The 16,222-nt window shown below is 45.4% G+C and overlaps 1 protein-coding gene across 3 annotated transcripts in view; it reads left to right on the plus strand.

Moving 5' to 3' along the window:
* The first annotated feature begins 949 nt into the window (after positions 1–949).
* Positions 950–16,222, plus strand: part of NMI (N-myc and STAT interactor) — a 41,114-nt gene continuing 25,841 nt past the window's right edge. Inside the window, exons 1-2 of one of the 3 annotated variants that reach the window (XM_030210506.1) lie at positions 950–1,097; positions 11,763–11,814. In XM_030210506.1, the coding sequence (XP_030066366.1) occupies positions 982–1,097; positions 11,763–11,814 (168 nt within the window). In that variant the 5' untranslated portion in view covers positions 950–981. The remainder of the gene's footprint in view (positions 1,098–11,762; positions 11,815–16,222) is intronic. The other 2 variants (XM_030210505.1, XM_030210507.1) reach the window with 2 other exon arrangements.

Here is a 16,222-nt window from a genome sequence, read left to right on the forward strand (position 1 = left end):
ATCCGAATGACCCAACTTAGGTGACTCAACCCTGCAACACTTCACTATCAAAGATCGTATTGAACATTGACAAACCCTTTTACCTCAAACCCAACTTGATTGAATCTTATCTTCCCTATCCCACTATAACATTTTGTACTATTCCCATATCGGACTTGGCGAATGCCTTCAAGGTATTATGTAAGCCACATTGAGCTTGCAAATGTGTGGGAAAATGTGGGATACAAATGTAACAAATAAATAAATAAAAATATTATAAAATGTATCTAAAATGTAATGTAAACTTCTACATAACAGATGAGGTGAAGATGTGATTCCATATGCCTCAATGAAAGCGTTTAATATTCCTTCCATTTAATTGCAGTTTATTCCATCTTTATAATACAAGGCTTCCCAATGTAGATGACAAACAACATTTGAGACGAACCAATCAGGAAACAGGATTTCCTCACTGAAATTTGGCCATCTATGTTTGTATAGAACAGTGTAGAAAAACGAGCACAAAATAGAGTTTATAACTGTTTCTACTAGCTACAGTAATTTTTAAAGCTGTTTTAGTGATAGTCAATTTTTATTTTACAATATTTAATCTACATATAGGAAGCTTTGAAAGTAAATTAAAAAGCTGTCAAGAAAAAAAGAAAAAGATCTTGTGTCCTCCACCTTTTAAGGCACTGCCTATCCAACTGGATCAGGTGTAGACTTTTTACAGATGGACCACGCATAAGCAGTCCGCTGTTTATTTCTAACAATCTTTTGCTATTGTTATTTGTTTTCAATAGCGTTTGCTATTGTTTTGGGTGAACTAAAACGGCGGCAAGCTCCGCCTACTTCCGGCAAGCTCCGCCTACTGGCTTCAGCCCGTATAATGGACCAGAGGGGAACACCCCTTCTCCTGTTTTCTTCAACCTCCTCGGTTCCCACCCTCTTCTGACGTAACTCTTTAAAATCTGCTCTGACACACAACGCAACGCGTCTCCTATGGATATGCCCCGCGCTGCTCCGCCTTATTCGAATTCGAAACAGAAAGTTGGCTGCTTCCGAGGGGTCGGTGCACTGGAGAAGGAAAGATCTGCGACTGGTGGTGGACTTCAGGTGTGAGTTTGATGATAGGATGGGCGGTTTGGGGGAGAGGTGCCGGAACGCGGACAGAGAGGAGGAGGGGTGGATGGACCAGGGAGAAAGGGAGGGATGGCAGAATGGTCCGGAATTACTGTGAAGAGGGGTGCCCGGCGGCGTGTGTGAGAGTGTGAACTGTGAAGGCAGCGAATGCGTGTGACGTAATATATTTTCAATATGCCTCAATGTCTCAGCCTCTTTATAAGGCCCATTCCTCTTTCAGCTTTGATTCTTATCGATTATCTCTTTGGACAGTTTTCTTATTCTTGGAACAGTTTTCTTATTCTATCTTGCATCCACTTTTTGAAGATTTGTGTGAGGCTAGTATACTGTTCTAAAGCTATTTGGGTGTAAATTACAGTTCAGTTTGTTTCCTGTAATATTAACTGATCTTTTCTCTTACTAATTTGTGCTGGAATGTTTCTTCACCTCTTCACTGTATACCATATTTTTACATATATAACTTTGCACGTTATGTGCAATCAGGTGACTCCCGCAGCACGCAGATGGGCCAATGATCAGAAGCAAACACAGGCGCTAGAGGCTGTTAGCACCATACTAGTGCCTGCGTTTGCTACCGCCCCATGATCAGAGCCCCCAAGTGCATGAAACAACATGCTTGCGGGCTCTGAATGCAACTAGCATGCAAATGCATGCAAAACAGCACACGACCCAAGTAGCATGCCATTTTAAATTCAGTGCCGACGGAAGAGTAGGGAGTCCACCTCCTTCCTGCAACTGAAGGTAGGGGGGTGGGGAAGGGCCGTTAGACCACCAGGTGGGGGGGGGATTGATCAGCGGACAACTGGGCCACCAGGGACATCTGAGGGAATGCTAGGGGGGTTAAGGGGGCTGGAGACCCACCAGACCTCCAGCCCCCATTTTGCTTGGCTCAGGATGGGGAATACTTGGGGTCTGGTGGTCCCATGGACCTCCAGCCCATTTGTTTGACAGGTCTGGGCTTTTGACAGCCCAGACCTGTAAATGTGGGAGGATTGCGCTCAGGCACAATCCTCCTGCACTTTACCCTATGATCATTGGTAATAGTGTGCATAAGTTTGCATGCTATTATCTCTGATCATAGGGGTGGTAAAGCCCTGTGCTGTTCCAGCGCTATTTTTAGAGCGCTGTTTGGAACAGCGCGGAGCTTTCGATCATCTGTCCATAGGTTTGTTATTACATTTTGCCATGTATCTGGTATCTCTCTCGCTCTGGTCCCCCTTTCCCTGTGAGTGTGTCTCCCCCGCAGTTCTCCATGCTTCTTTGCCATCTGCAGTAATAGTAGTGATCCAGATGGGGAGTCGTCTGCCAGCATCGGGGCCTTTCTCCTCCATGTACTAGAATATCTTGTAGCCACACAAGTGAAGTGATGTCACAGTGGCATCACTGACCCGGCCCTTCTGCAAGCTCAGAAAGCTCTAGAAAAGCCAACTGAACATGTCCCAATATTCTCACCTTACTATCTGTACTGTGTGACCCCACTCCCCCTTCTTAAGTTTATTTTTGTCCGCGGTTGCAGTATGACCCCCGTGTTGTCCTTGTGTCCCCTTACATTCTTGTAGTATTCCAATATTTATATTGATTTATTTTTATTTCTTTGTTTTCTTTTCCCTGAAATTTAGTCATCATTTCTAAGTTTAATTTTGTGAATATCATTTTTGCAATGGCTATAACTAAGCCAGGATTTAAGCGGTGTACTGCATGTACCCATAAGATGTCTGTCATGGACCCGCATGGAAAGTTTTTGTGATGTTTAGAAATTCATCATTGTGTAGAACAGTGTGGGGACTGCAAGAGTACAATCCCCAAAATAATTGAAATTCGAAATTTAAAAATATGTCTGTACCTCTTGCTCAGTGACCTCATCTACTACTTCTAAGGCAAAGAAGTCGTCTAAGAAACAATTACAGACGTCCTTGTCTATGATGCCTGCTTCAGGGCATAAGTACATAAGCACTGCCATGCTGGGAAAAGACCAAAGGCCCATCATGCTCAGCACTCTGTCTCTGACAGCGGCCAATCCAGGCCCCAAGAACCTGGCAAAACCCCAAAATTTAATAATGATCAATGGACTTTTCCTTCAGGAATCTGTCCAGACCCCCTTTAAACTCACTACCTTTTCCGGCAATGAGTTCCAGAGTCTAACTTCGTGCTGAGTAAAGGAAAAACTTTCTCTGATTTGTTTTAAACCTACCACATTCTAATTTCATCTTGTGTCCCCTGGTTCTATTATTGTTAGAAAGTGTAAACAAATGCTTCACATCTGTCCGCTCTACCCCACTCATTATTTTGTAGACCTCTATCATATTACCCCTCAGCCGCCTTTTCTCCAGGCTAAAGAGACCTAGCCGTCTTAACCTCTCCTCATAGGGTAGTTGTCCCATCCCTTTTATCATTTTTGTCGCCCTTCTCTGCACCTTCTCCAATTCCTTTATATCTTTTTTGAGATGAGGCGACCAGAACTGAACACAATACTCCAGGTGCGGTCGCACCATGGAGTGATATAACGACATTATAACATCCTCATGCTTGTTTTCCATCCCTTTTCTAATAATACTCAACATTCTGTTCGCCTTCTTAGCTGCTGCAGCACATTAAGCTGAAGATTTCAACATCCTATCCACGATGACTCCCAGATCCCTTTCTTGGTCTGTAACTCCTAAAGCGTTACCTTGCATGACATAGCTGTAATTCGGGTTCCTCCTTCCCACATGCATCACTTTGCACTTGTCAACGTTGAACTTCATCTGCCATTTGAACGCCTAATCCCCCAGTCTCATGAGGTCTTCTTGTAATCTTTCACATTCCTCCTGTGACGAGACGACCCTGGATAACTTTGTGTCATCTGCGAATTTAATTACTTCACTAGTTACTCCCATCTCAAGGTCATTTATGAATATGTTAAAAAGCAGCGGTCCCAGCACAGACCCCTGCGGGACCCCACTAACTACCCTTCTTCATCGAGAATAATGACCATTCAACCCTACTCTCTGCTTCCTATCTTTTAACCAGTTCTTAATCCATAATAATACACTGCCTCCGATCCCATGTCTCTCCAGTTTCCTTTGGAGTCTTTCATGAGGCACTTTGTCAAACGCCTTCTGAAAATCTAGATATACAGTGTTCACTGGCTCCCCTTTGTCCATGTTTGTTCACCCCCTCGAAAAAATGCAGTAGGTTTATGAGGCAAGGAGTTGTTTGTACCTGATCTCCCCCTCGCTTCAATGCCCGGGGATCAGATGTCTGTTTTCAGTGGCACAACTGATTCAGTGATGCATGTAGGGGACCTTGACGTCCATGCATCGACCATGGTGGTACATGCTGATCACAGTACTGCGCCTCTGGATCGGAGAATTGACTCCCACTCACCGGCACTGAAGCACTGGTGATGTCATTGCTCATCACAACCATTTTCCAGCTCCTGGAATTGGATGGGAGGTTATTCGTCGGAGCGCAGCACTAGTTGACGTCAAGAACGTAGCCGTAGGCATTATCACAGACTTCAAACTTCACCTCATACCGACTGCTCCAGTTCAAGTAAGTCGTCAAGATCGCAATGAAGCTTATTAACCCCTTTATGCTTTGCTACTAACTCAGTAGCTGTCACTGATGGGCTGATGATCAGAAAAAAATGCAGGCACTAGAGGCTAGTAGCGCCATACTAGCATTTGCTACCGCCCCATGATCAGAGCCCCCGAGCGTGTGAAACAACGCGCTTGGGGGCTCTTAGCGCAACTAGCATGCAAATGCATGCTAAACAGGGCTCTTAGCGCAAGTACCGTGCAAATGCATGCTAAACATATTCCTCCCCATTGATCAGCGAGCAGCGTGCCAAACTAAATATACATATGTGTATACTAACACATAAATATATTCATATACATTCTTGCATAAAATAAGCAGAATTCTTTATCTTAAGGAGTAGATGTCACTGTAGGCATTCCCTTTGTCCCCAAAGACCTTTGATGACAAAATAAAAATGTAGATGTTTGTTCATAGAAAATATATCTAACTGATTCAAGTTTAATTACACATTTGCATGAAAACGTCAACCAAAATAATCCACCCAGTTGCAGAACTCTAGTTCTCATATGAAGAAACAGTTTACATCTCTTCTGAGTGGCATGTGCTACATCCAGAAAGACTCAAACTATACAGTTCAGAAATCTTTCCTCTCTCTTAAAGAATAAACGCAATACCCAGTCTTTATTAGATTCTAATATAAAATTTGCTATCAAAGTTGTTGGAACTGCATCCTGATCTTCTCCTGTAATAATCTTAGTCACATTCAGTTCATCAAAAAAGACATCCATCCCAGGAGCAATATCTTGATCAGAAAGTTTCTTAACTACTAGTGGCAAATAATATGCCTTCAATATAGGAGGACACTTTTGTTCTGGGATTTTCAAAATTTAAAAAAATTAATGTTTAAGAGTTAACAATGGAGCCACAGAATCTCCCTTTCCAATAACACAATGGAAGGTGGTGACAACGACTGCCAGCAAGTCGGGTTGGGGAGTTCATTACAGGTTCCATCTGGCTCAGGGCTTATGGATGGAACAGGAGTCCCAGTGGTCGATTAAATCGCTTGGAGCTTAGGACAATGCGGCATGCCTTACATGTCTTTGCTCCTTTTCTGGAAGGGGGGGGGGGGCCTGGTCTGAGTTTCCTTCATTATGATGGCAGCGACTTATATCAAGAAGCAAGTTGGGACCTTCAGCTGTCTGATGGTGGTGGTGGAGACAGCCTCCTTTATAAGTTGGGTAGAGAAAAATCTTTTCTGCTTGTCGGCAGCTCGCAGTGCTGTGTCCTTGGAGGTGGACTTTCTCAACAGGCACTCCTTGGACCTGGGAACTATCCAGCCAGGGTTTTCAACTAATAGTGGACTGATGGGGTTCTCCACTCCTGGCTGAGTTCTTCATCTGTTGGAAAGAACATGGCTCCTTGGAGATCGATGCCTTAATGCAGCCCTGGCCAGAGTCACATTGACTGTATATCTGCCTTCCTTGGCCCATGGTACACTGCGCTTCGAAAAGGATCACATTGCACCTGGGTCAAAAAGTTCTTGTAGCCCCGGATTCATTACAGAGGTTGTAGTACATGGCAAGCGGAAGAACATATGGCTAGAAATGTAAGGAGGGGAGACAAAAACTTCTTCAGGTATATTAGTGAAAGGAGAAAGACTATAAAGGGAATTGTGAGACTAAAAGATACAACAAAACACTATGTAGAAAATGATGAAGAAAAAGCCAATTTGCTAAATAGATACTTTTGTTCTGTTTTCACTGAAGAAAACCCTGGGGAAGGACCGAGAGGGACTGGCAAAAGTACACCTGAGAATGAGGTGGATAGAGCGCCGTTCACGGAAGAGAGTGTGTATCAGCAACTTGGAAAGCTAAAGGTGGACAAAGCCATGGGGCCGGACGGGATCCACCCCAGAATACTGAGAGAGCTCAGAGAGGTTCTGGCGGGTCCTCTTAAAGACTTGTTTAATAAATCCTTGGAGACGGGAGAGGTTCCGAGGGATTGGAGAACGGCGGAGGTGGTCCCTCTTCACAAAAGTGGGGATAGGGAAGAAGCTGGAAACTACAGGCCGGTAAGCCTCACTTCGGTTATTGGAAAAGTAATGGAAGCGATGCTGAAGGAAAGGATAGTGAATTTCCTGGAAGCCAATAAGTTGCAAGATCCGAGACAACATGGTTTCACCAAAGGGAAATCGTGCCAAACGAATCTCATTGAATTCTTTGACTGGGTGACGGGAGAATTAAATCAAGGACGTGCTATGGACGTCATCTACTTAGATTTCAGCAAGGCTTTTGACACGGTTCCCCATAGGAGGCTCTTAAATAAACTAGACGGCCTGAAGATAGGACCCGAAGTGGTGAACTGGATTAGGAACTGGTTGACGGACAGACGCCAGAGGGTGGTGGTGAATGGAGTTCGCTCGGAGGAAGGAAAGGTGAGTAGTGGAGTGCCTCAGGGATCGGTGCTGGGGCCGGTTCTGTTCAATATATTTGTGAGTGACATAGCCGAAGGGTTACAAGGTAAAGTTTGCCTTTTTGCGGATGACACCAAGATTTCCAACAGAGTGGACACCCCGGAGGGAGTGGAAAACATGAAAAAAGATCTGAAGAAGCTAGAAGAATGGTCTAACGTTTGGCAATTAAAATTCAATGCGAAGAAATGCAAAGTGATGCACTTAGGGAGTAGAAATCCAAGGGAGACGTATGTGTTAGGCGGGGAGAGTCTGATAGGCACGGACGGGGAGAGGGATCTTGGGGTGATAGTATCTGAGGACCTGAAGGTGACGAAACAGTGCGACAAGGCGGTGGCCGTAGCTAGAAGGTTGCTAGGCTGTATAGAGAGAGGAGTGACCAGCAGAAGAAAGGAGGTTTTAATGCCCCTGTATAAGTCGTTGGTGAGGCCCCACCTGGAGTATTGTGTTCAGTTTTGGAGGCCGTATCTTGCGAAGGATGTTAAAAAAAAATGGAAGCGGTGCAAAGAAAAGCTACGAGGATGGTATGGGATTTACGTTCCAAGACGTATGAAGAGAGGCTTGCTGACCTGAACATGTACACCCTGGAGGAAAGGAGGAACAGGGGTGATATGATACAGACGTTCAAATATTTGAATGGTATTAATCCGCAAACGAATCTTTTCCGGAGATGGGAAGGCGGTAGAACGAGAGGACATGAAATGAGATTGAAGGGGGGCAGACTCAGGAAAGATGTCAGGAAGTATTTTTTCACAGAGAGGGTGGTGAACGCTTGGAATGCCCTCCCGCAGGAGGTGGTGGAGATGAAAACAGTAACGGAGTTCAAACATGCATGGGATATGCATAGAGGAATCCTGTGCAGAAGGAATGGATCCTCAGAAGCTTAGCTGAAATTGGGTGGCGGAGCAGGTGGGGGAAAGAGGGGGTGGTGGTTGGGAAGCGAGGATAGGGGAGGGCAGACTTATACGGTCTGTACCAGAGCCGGTGCTGGGAGGTGGGACTGGTGGTTGGGAGGCGGGAAATACTGCTGGGCAGACTTATATGGTCTGTGCCCTGAAAAGGACAGGTACAAATTCAGTTCAAGGTAAGGTATACACATATGAGTTTGTCTTGGGCAGACTGGATGGACCATGCAGGTCTTTTTCTGCCGTCATCTACTATGTTACTATGTTACTATGACATGATCAACTGCTGGATGGGGATCCTTTCTGTATTTGGCAGATACACAGCCCAATGAAGCGAGGTATGTTGCTCATGGAGGATCCATGCCCCCAGCTTGGCCATTGAAAGGGCTTGGTTGAGAGAAAAAGATTTATTCTGATTCAGTCATTGCTACCTTGCATCAGACTCGGAAACGCTCTACATCCATGGCATATGTGACGGTGGTTAGGGTGTTCAAGGGCTAGTGTTCTGAGCAAGGACTTTCTCTCCTTTGATTAGATTGTGTACATCCTAGCATTTCTCCAGGCTGGCCTTTAGAAAGGGTTTGCATTGAGTTCTCTAAAAGTTTAGATTATGGCTTTGACCTGTTTCAGGGGCCAACTACAGAAGACGTCTTCTGTGGCTTACCCTGATACCTTTTGACTCTTGCAGGGAGTGGGTTGCTTTCAGCCTCCCTTTCGTATTCCATGTCCGGAGTGGAACTTTAATTTAGTTGTTCAGGCTGCAGAAGCCTCCTTTTGAGCCACTCTGGACGGCCTCCTTGTAAGTTCTTATGCTAAAGACAGTGTTCTTGGCTGTTGCGTCGGCATATAAGGTTTTGGAGCTTCAGGTTCTCTCTCTTGTCGGGATCACTTTCTCTGCTTGTCTGGGATCTCCCTGTGCATGGTTTTTTCCTTGCTTCCAAAAGTTGTATCGGCATTTCACTTCAACCAGAGTGGAACCTTAATTTAGTCCTTTGAATGCCTCCTTTTGAGCCACTCTGGATGGACTCCTTGTAAGTTCTTACGCTAAAGACAGCGTTCTTGGCTGTTGCGTCGGCACATAGGATTTCAGAGCTTCAGGTTCTCTCTGTTGTTTGGATCACTTTCTCTGCTGTCGGGGATCTCCCTGTGCACGGTTCCTTCCTTGCTTCCAAAAGTTGTATCGACATTTTATCTCAACCAATCTGTGGAGCTTCCATCCTTTCATAGAGAGGACATAAAGGCTCAGTATTCATCTTTGAAGCTTCTCAGTGCGTAGAGTCCTCATTAGATATCTGGAAGTCACGAATGAGTTTCGCAAATCGGACATACTGTGCTTTTTGCTATATAGAGGCTTGGCCTCATGGCTTCCAAGCCCACAGTTGCTAGAGGGCTGAAGGAGACTATCACATCAGTTTATTTGCTTGAGGTGAAGCAGGCTCCTGAGACCTTTTGGGCTCATTCTACGAGGCGTACAGTGACATCCTGGGCTAAGCTTACCTTATTGTCTCTGGCTGATATTTGCAAGGTAGCGACGTGATCAATGCTGCATACCTTTGTCAAGCACTACAGGGTGCACATTGTGACAAGCTCGGAAACCAGTTTGGGGCTTTGGTCATCAGGGTGGTGGTGCTAGGATCCCATCCATTCTGTAGATTGCTTTTATACATGTCACAGGTTCTGGAACAGTGGGAAGCTATGTAATGGAAGGAGAAATTAGGTCTTATCTGATAGTTTTCTTTCCATTAGTCCTGCCCACTATTCCAGAGGCCTGCCTGAGGTTTCTGAGATGTTTAGTTGGTGCAAAGTAATGGGCCTATTAACTGTCACCTTGTATGGTGCATCCTACATATTTCTTGTTCTCTACAAGTTGTCCAGGGTTGAGAGGGCCATGTATGTTTGCTCGTCTGGTTAGTGTTAAATTAGCGAGTTATTGAGGGTTGTATTAATTCTGGATATTATGCTTATTGCCACCTGCAAAACCCAAATGGGGATGTTTTTGTAGGCAATGTGGTAGCTAATTGGGAGCCAGTAAGCAGCCTTGAGGAGGGAAGTGACATAATCTTATTTTCTGGAAGTTATTACTTGTTCTTTTAATGACATTTATTCCACCTCATTCCCTTAGGGGGTGATTGTATTTAGACTGTATTTCTCTGTAATTTAAATTTTGAGCCTGGTCTCCACTTCGCCAGTGTGCTTTTTAATTTGTTTTATTATCTGCCGGTGTCAATCCTGGAATGTCTGTTTTTAACACAGTAATCCCACATCAGGGTTCTTATGGTTATGTATTGGGTCAACTGAAGGGTGGGTGAGGAACTGCAATGATATAGAGTTATATTTTGAAATGTAGCTTAATATTAGACGTTGACAGAAGGATGAAGGGATACATGTTAACATAAGTTTTTAAGTGAGAATGTTTAATAATTTAATGAACATATTCATAAGGGATCCTATATAATAAAAAGTACCTCCAACGTTCTGAAGCTGACTCCGTGGCAGTGAAGGTTTGAAGGGTTCGTGCTGTCTGTATCCATCTCCTGAACTGACGTCACGTACTTCCGGGTTCGTCACAAACAGCACTGACCAACCACAGGATAGCAACAGGAGGCACAACCTCAACGTCTATAGCCTTCCCTTAGAGTTCGTTCCCTCAGAGTCCTGCGCTTGCGGAAAGAGGAAATGATGTCAGAAGGCAGGACTCTGAGGGAACAAAGTCGAAGGGAAGGCTACAGATGGGCAGGGCTTTCAAAGACACGGCCGCTTCGACGGAGGTAAACAGAGGAGCAAGGAGAATCGCTGGGTGGTTGGAGGGGGGGCAGAGGAGAAAGGAGAATGGGGGGCAGGGGAGAGAGGAGAATCGTTGGGTGGCTGGATGGGGGGCAGGGGAGAGAGGAGAATCGTTGGGTGGCTGGAGGGGGGCAGGGAAGAGAGGAGAATCGTTGGGTGGCTGGAGGGGGGGCAGGGGACAGAGGAGACACACTCGCACCCAGCAGTCTCACTCTCTCTTTGTCACACACACTCACACATTCACTCTCTCTCTCACACACACTCTCAAACATACACACTCTGAGAAAAACCTTGCTAGCGCCCGTTTAATTTGTGTCAGAAACGGGCCTGTTTTACTAGTTAACATATAAATGGTGACGTTAGTTAAAGATTTGGAAGGAAGTTATCAACATGGGCTACTGTTAAGACATATTATTTTACTGTTAATGTCAGTTATTGTGATGTTGTTTATGCAGGATTGCCTTCATACTCTTTACTTCAGTCCATTCAAAGTGCCGCCGTTAGGGTTTTCTCCCATGCCCATATATTTAATAAAGTCGCTCCTCTTTCCAGCAGCACCATTGGTTACCCATTTCTTACCACATTCAAATAAGATACTCGCATTACCACATAATGTTTTACACACAAGTGTCCCGCTTATCTCTGTTCCCTTATTTCACCTTATATTCCATCTTGATCATTATGTTCGTCAACTGCACATTGCTTTACACCCCCAGTCATTTATTGTCACTGTGCTCTCTTTTCTGTCATTTCTACATTTTGGAATTCCCTGCCCTTAGAGGTTCGTTCAGAACAAGCCTACAGAAAGTTTAGAACCCTAATGAAGGCTCACTTGTTTATCCAGGCCATCCCTTAGGGGGCTGGGACTTGACCAGACTGACAGGGGTGTGTGTGGAATTACTGGGAATAAAATAAACTAAACAAATAGTAGGTTTTTTTTTTTCCATTTTTCTTTTCAGAGTTTTCATGGATTTAACAACCCCACCGACTTCCTTAGTTGATGATTTTGTGGTAAGTATATCTAATGTTTCCCTGTCAATGTGTAAGAAAATCTAGTTAGACATTTCCACTTAGGGCTCTGTATAGAAGAAATATATTTTCCTCCAGTTTGTCATGGTTTTTTTTCCTTTCTTTCTTTCTGTGTAGTTCCCCTCCCCCCCCTAAAGAAAAGTGTTTAGGAAAGGCTGGAAGAAAATAAAAGCAGGAACACCTAACACGAACATTTTATTAAAGTTGTTTTGGTATGAGCATAAAGACATGCCAATCAGACCTTTTATTTTTTAATTTATTTTATACTGTATTCTGCATGTTCAAGAAAAGATACTGAGAGAAAAACACCAGGTATAGTGAAAAATAACAGATAAATCCAATTGCTAATCAGAATAGTATAGAAAAGAACTGATACTTTTTGTACTGGCTGTGTAAGTCCATAATTTATGGAGATCTGGATCACAGTGTGGAAGTATACAACCAAAATTTACTAAATAAAATGGAAAAGAAAGTAGTAAAAGGTAAAACATGTAAATCTCTTTACAAAGAACCTAGGCCTCCTGAACCAAAGGCAGTCGAATATCTTTTTGGTGGGAGGGGCCAAATCAGCCTCCAGCCTCATCCTCATATTCTTTAGCTGGTGATGCTGCGCTTAGCAAAATATTGGTAGGGCCATGACCCCTGTGACCTGCCCCATTAATTATGTCATCACCTAAGGACAATGGCAGAAGTTCAAATTAAAGGCTCCAAGCAAAACATTAGAAAGGGCCCCTCAGAGCAGCGAGAGATTCACCTCGGAAGATGCAGAACAGGGTTATAAGCGAGCTCCCTTCTTCCATGGACCCCTTATTTTGCAAGTGCTACTTGAATGGAATTTATTTCACTGCTTAAAGACCTAGGGCTCTGTTTACTAAGGTGCGCTAGTGTACAAAATTAGGCGGCGCTGTGTAGGCGCCCATAGGAATATTGTGGGTGCCTAAAAAGTGCACTCTAAAAGCACTAACACACCTCTAGCACGGCTTAGTAAACAGGGTCCCTAGTAAGCTTTGTATATTCAAAGGAAATACAATTGAGAGCACGTACAGCTCCCAAATATACCATGTTCAGTCTCATCAGAAAAATAATTACTTATTTTTTTTGCCTGCATTTTCTTATAAAAAGATTTATACCTTTCTACACTTATTCACATTACTACTGTCTAAATATAATTCAAGATACATTTAAGTAGCAGTTTGTTTCACTCATCTACACAATGTACTCTGGGACTTATTTTCAAAACACATAGACTTACAGAGTTACATAGGTTACTGTATGCTTTGAAAAAGAGCATCTTTACTTTCACTGTGAAAGAACCATTAATCATTCAGAGTAATTAGGAATAATAAACCTAAAATTCTTGATTATGGCAAATGTTGAAAAGAAGTGTAGTCAATCTAAACTTGCTGCAGTTCCATAAATTGCCTCAACAAGTTCTATAATAAGTTGAATAAAGACTACCTATGTCCAGACATAACAGTTGAGCTGATTTGAATATCCCTAGTTCCTTAAAGTAGCAGCTGATGAATCTAGAAACTGGTGGGTTGTGTCCATCTACAAGCAGGTGGAGATAGAGATCACTGTATTGAACTCAGTTTTATAAGATGGCCAGCTACTCCATCAGTCAGTATATCTCTGTCTCCAGCAGGTGGTGGATGGCTTCACACCAGCACCTGGATTCTTCAACTTGAGGAGCTCCTGTCTTAGCTTGGCTAGCTTAGGTGAGCCTGGAGGTGATTGGCAGAGTGGTGCCATCTTTGGGGGCATACCTGGTGGCCCCAGAGCCCATTGCCTGTTTTTTGCCTGGCCCTTCTTCACAGATTGACCAACAAAAAAAAAAGGCACTGAAGCAAGAAACAGGACAATTGGAGCAGTTCGATCCTTTGTTTAGGGGCAGCTGTACCTGGGAGGATAGCCTGGGAGGCATCCCTGTGTAGATTACTTATCTGGGACAGAGACCCAGGTCAGTGGAGGTGCCGGTGATTTTTTGGGTGAGTGGCCCTTTACATTTCTTAACTCTATCGGGTCGTGGCTGTAGGGAACTTTGGAGCATGGTTGCGGAGGCAGTTAAAAGATGCTCCCGGTGTGGTAAACGGAGGTTGGCTGCTGGTCTTTGCCCAGCCGGGTGCTCTGACTTGGGTACAAGTGTGGAGTCCTCTCTTCCCGTTGATCAGGCTGTTTCCTGTGTGGGACAGCATGGCGCATCAGCACGCTTTGATCTTCACACTTGTGCTGCTTCTCTGCTGGAACCCGCTGTTTGCTTGCAGCAGGCCCATTCGGGCCCCGTTTCCATTTCAGACGCTCTGTCATTATCGTGTGGGTTGGGGGGGGGGTGAGTTTGTCCTTTTATTGCATCAACCATACTTATTGAAGCAACCTTTCCCCCAGTCACAGTTTTTTTTTTTTTCTAGTTGGGGGAACCGAAGGAGTCTGGCCCCTTCGGGGACGCTGCCTTCTGCGGACCCCCCCCCCCTACAGAAGCAGTGACGGATGGCAGCTGCGTTTCCATATCCCCATTTAGCTGCAGCACCAGAAGTTTCTTCATTTTGCTGTCTTGGGGTGCCATTTTCATTTTCAGGCCCTTCAGTTTGGCCTTGCTACAGGTCCCCGGACCTTCTCTAAGGTCATGGTTGTGGTGGCAGTGTTTTTGTGAAAGGAGGGGATCAGGGTGCATCCCTACTTCGACGACTGGTTGATAACGGGTGGCGTTGGAATAGCAGAGTTGAGTGGCCATCTCCATGGTGAATGCCCTCCTGCAGTCTCTGGGCTGGGTGATGAATTTCGCCAAGTGTTCTCTGACCTCATCTCAGACCTTGGAGTAGCTGGGGGGGTTCATTTCGACACGTCTCTTGGGAAGGTGTTCCTGCTGGGCCACAGGATTTCCAGACTGCAAGGGCAGGTTCGTCGTCTGAGTGTGTCGAGTCCTCACGCATGGGATTATGTGCAGGTTCTGGGGTCCATGGCGGTGACTCTCGAGGTGATGTCCTGGGCGAAGACACACATGCATCCATTGCAGCAGGCTGTGTTGAGTTGCTGGTCGTCAGTGTTGCAAGATTACTAGGCTCGTCTCCGTTAGTTGCCATTGGTGAAACGCAGCATGAGCTTGTGGAATCATCCTGCCAGTTTGACCTGGAGGGGTGCATTTGGCGTCTTCCCAGTGGATAGTGGTGGTAATGAATGCCAGCCTTTCCAGCTGAGGAGCTCATTATCTCCACAAGTATGCACAGGGCCTCTGGTCCGTAACGGAGGCAAAATGACAATCAACCGGCCGGAGCTGTGATCCTTTCAGTCCTTGCTGGAGGGCAGGCCGGTTCAGGTCATGTTGGACAAAATGATGGCAGTGGCCTGCATCAACCAGCAGTGCGTCCCTGGCAGCAGAGATTCAGCCACTCTTGCAGTGGGTGAAGAGCTACTTGATGTAACCCTCGGCAGCGCACATCACGGGCCATCTCAACGTGAGGGCGGATTTTCTCAGCCAGCATGACCTGGACCAGGCGGAGTGGGAACTGTTATCGGAGGCCTTCTGTCTGATTGAGCGACGATGGGACACTCCGGTGATGGACCTCGTGGCGACCAGGAACAACGTGAAGGTGGCCCGGTTTTTCAGTCACAGGAAAGAGTCTGTCTCAGAGGTCCTGGGCACTGTGCTTCAGCTTTGGCCATCGGAAGGGATGCTCTACAGCTTTTCCCCTTGTCTGTTGATAGACAGGGTCCGTCACAGAATCGGGCATCATCGGGGCCTGATCATACTTTGTCGTCCATGGTATGCGGACTTGATTTGGCTTTTGTTAGATGCACTGCTGCATCTTCCCGAGGCTTCTGATCTACTCTGACAGGGACCGATACGGATGGAGGACACCTCCCGATTTGGTCTCGCAGCTTGGCTATTGAGAGGTCTAGACTGAGAAAGAGAGGTTATTTAGATCAGTCATTGCAGGCATGGAATCAGTCTACTACTACGGTGTATGCTCACGTATGGTGCACCTTTGATGCATGGTGCTCTTCTCGGCCATGGGATCCCTTGTCTGTGTCCTTGCCACAGTTATTGGCCTTTTTGCAGGAGGGTGTGCGGAAAGGTCTGGCCTATGGGTGCAGGTTGCAGCTCTCACGTGTTATAGGGCACACGTGTTGGTCCCGTCTGGCTTCTCATCCGGATGTGGTCCGTTTTCTGAAGGGGGTCAATGGCCTGAAGCCACCGTTTTGTCATCCTTGCCTGAAATTGAACCTTAACTTGGTGCTTAAGAGCATGCAGCGGGTGCTGTATGAACCTTTGTGCAAGGCTTCAGAAAAAGATCTCACTCTGAAAACAGTGTTTCTGGTGGCTATGGCATCAGTCCGGCAAGTCTCTGCGCTCCAGGCCTTATCGTGTTGGGAGCCGTTCCTTTGATTCACA

Source organism: Microcaecilia unicolor, chromosome 7 (assembly GCF_901765095.1).
Source record: "Microcaecilia unicolor chromosome 7, aMicUni1.1, whole genome shotgun sequence".
Classification (NCBI taxonomy): Eukaryota; Metazoa; Chordata; class Amphibia; order Gymnophiona; family Siphonopidae; genus Microcaecilia; species Microcaecilia unicolor.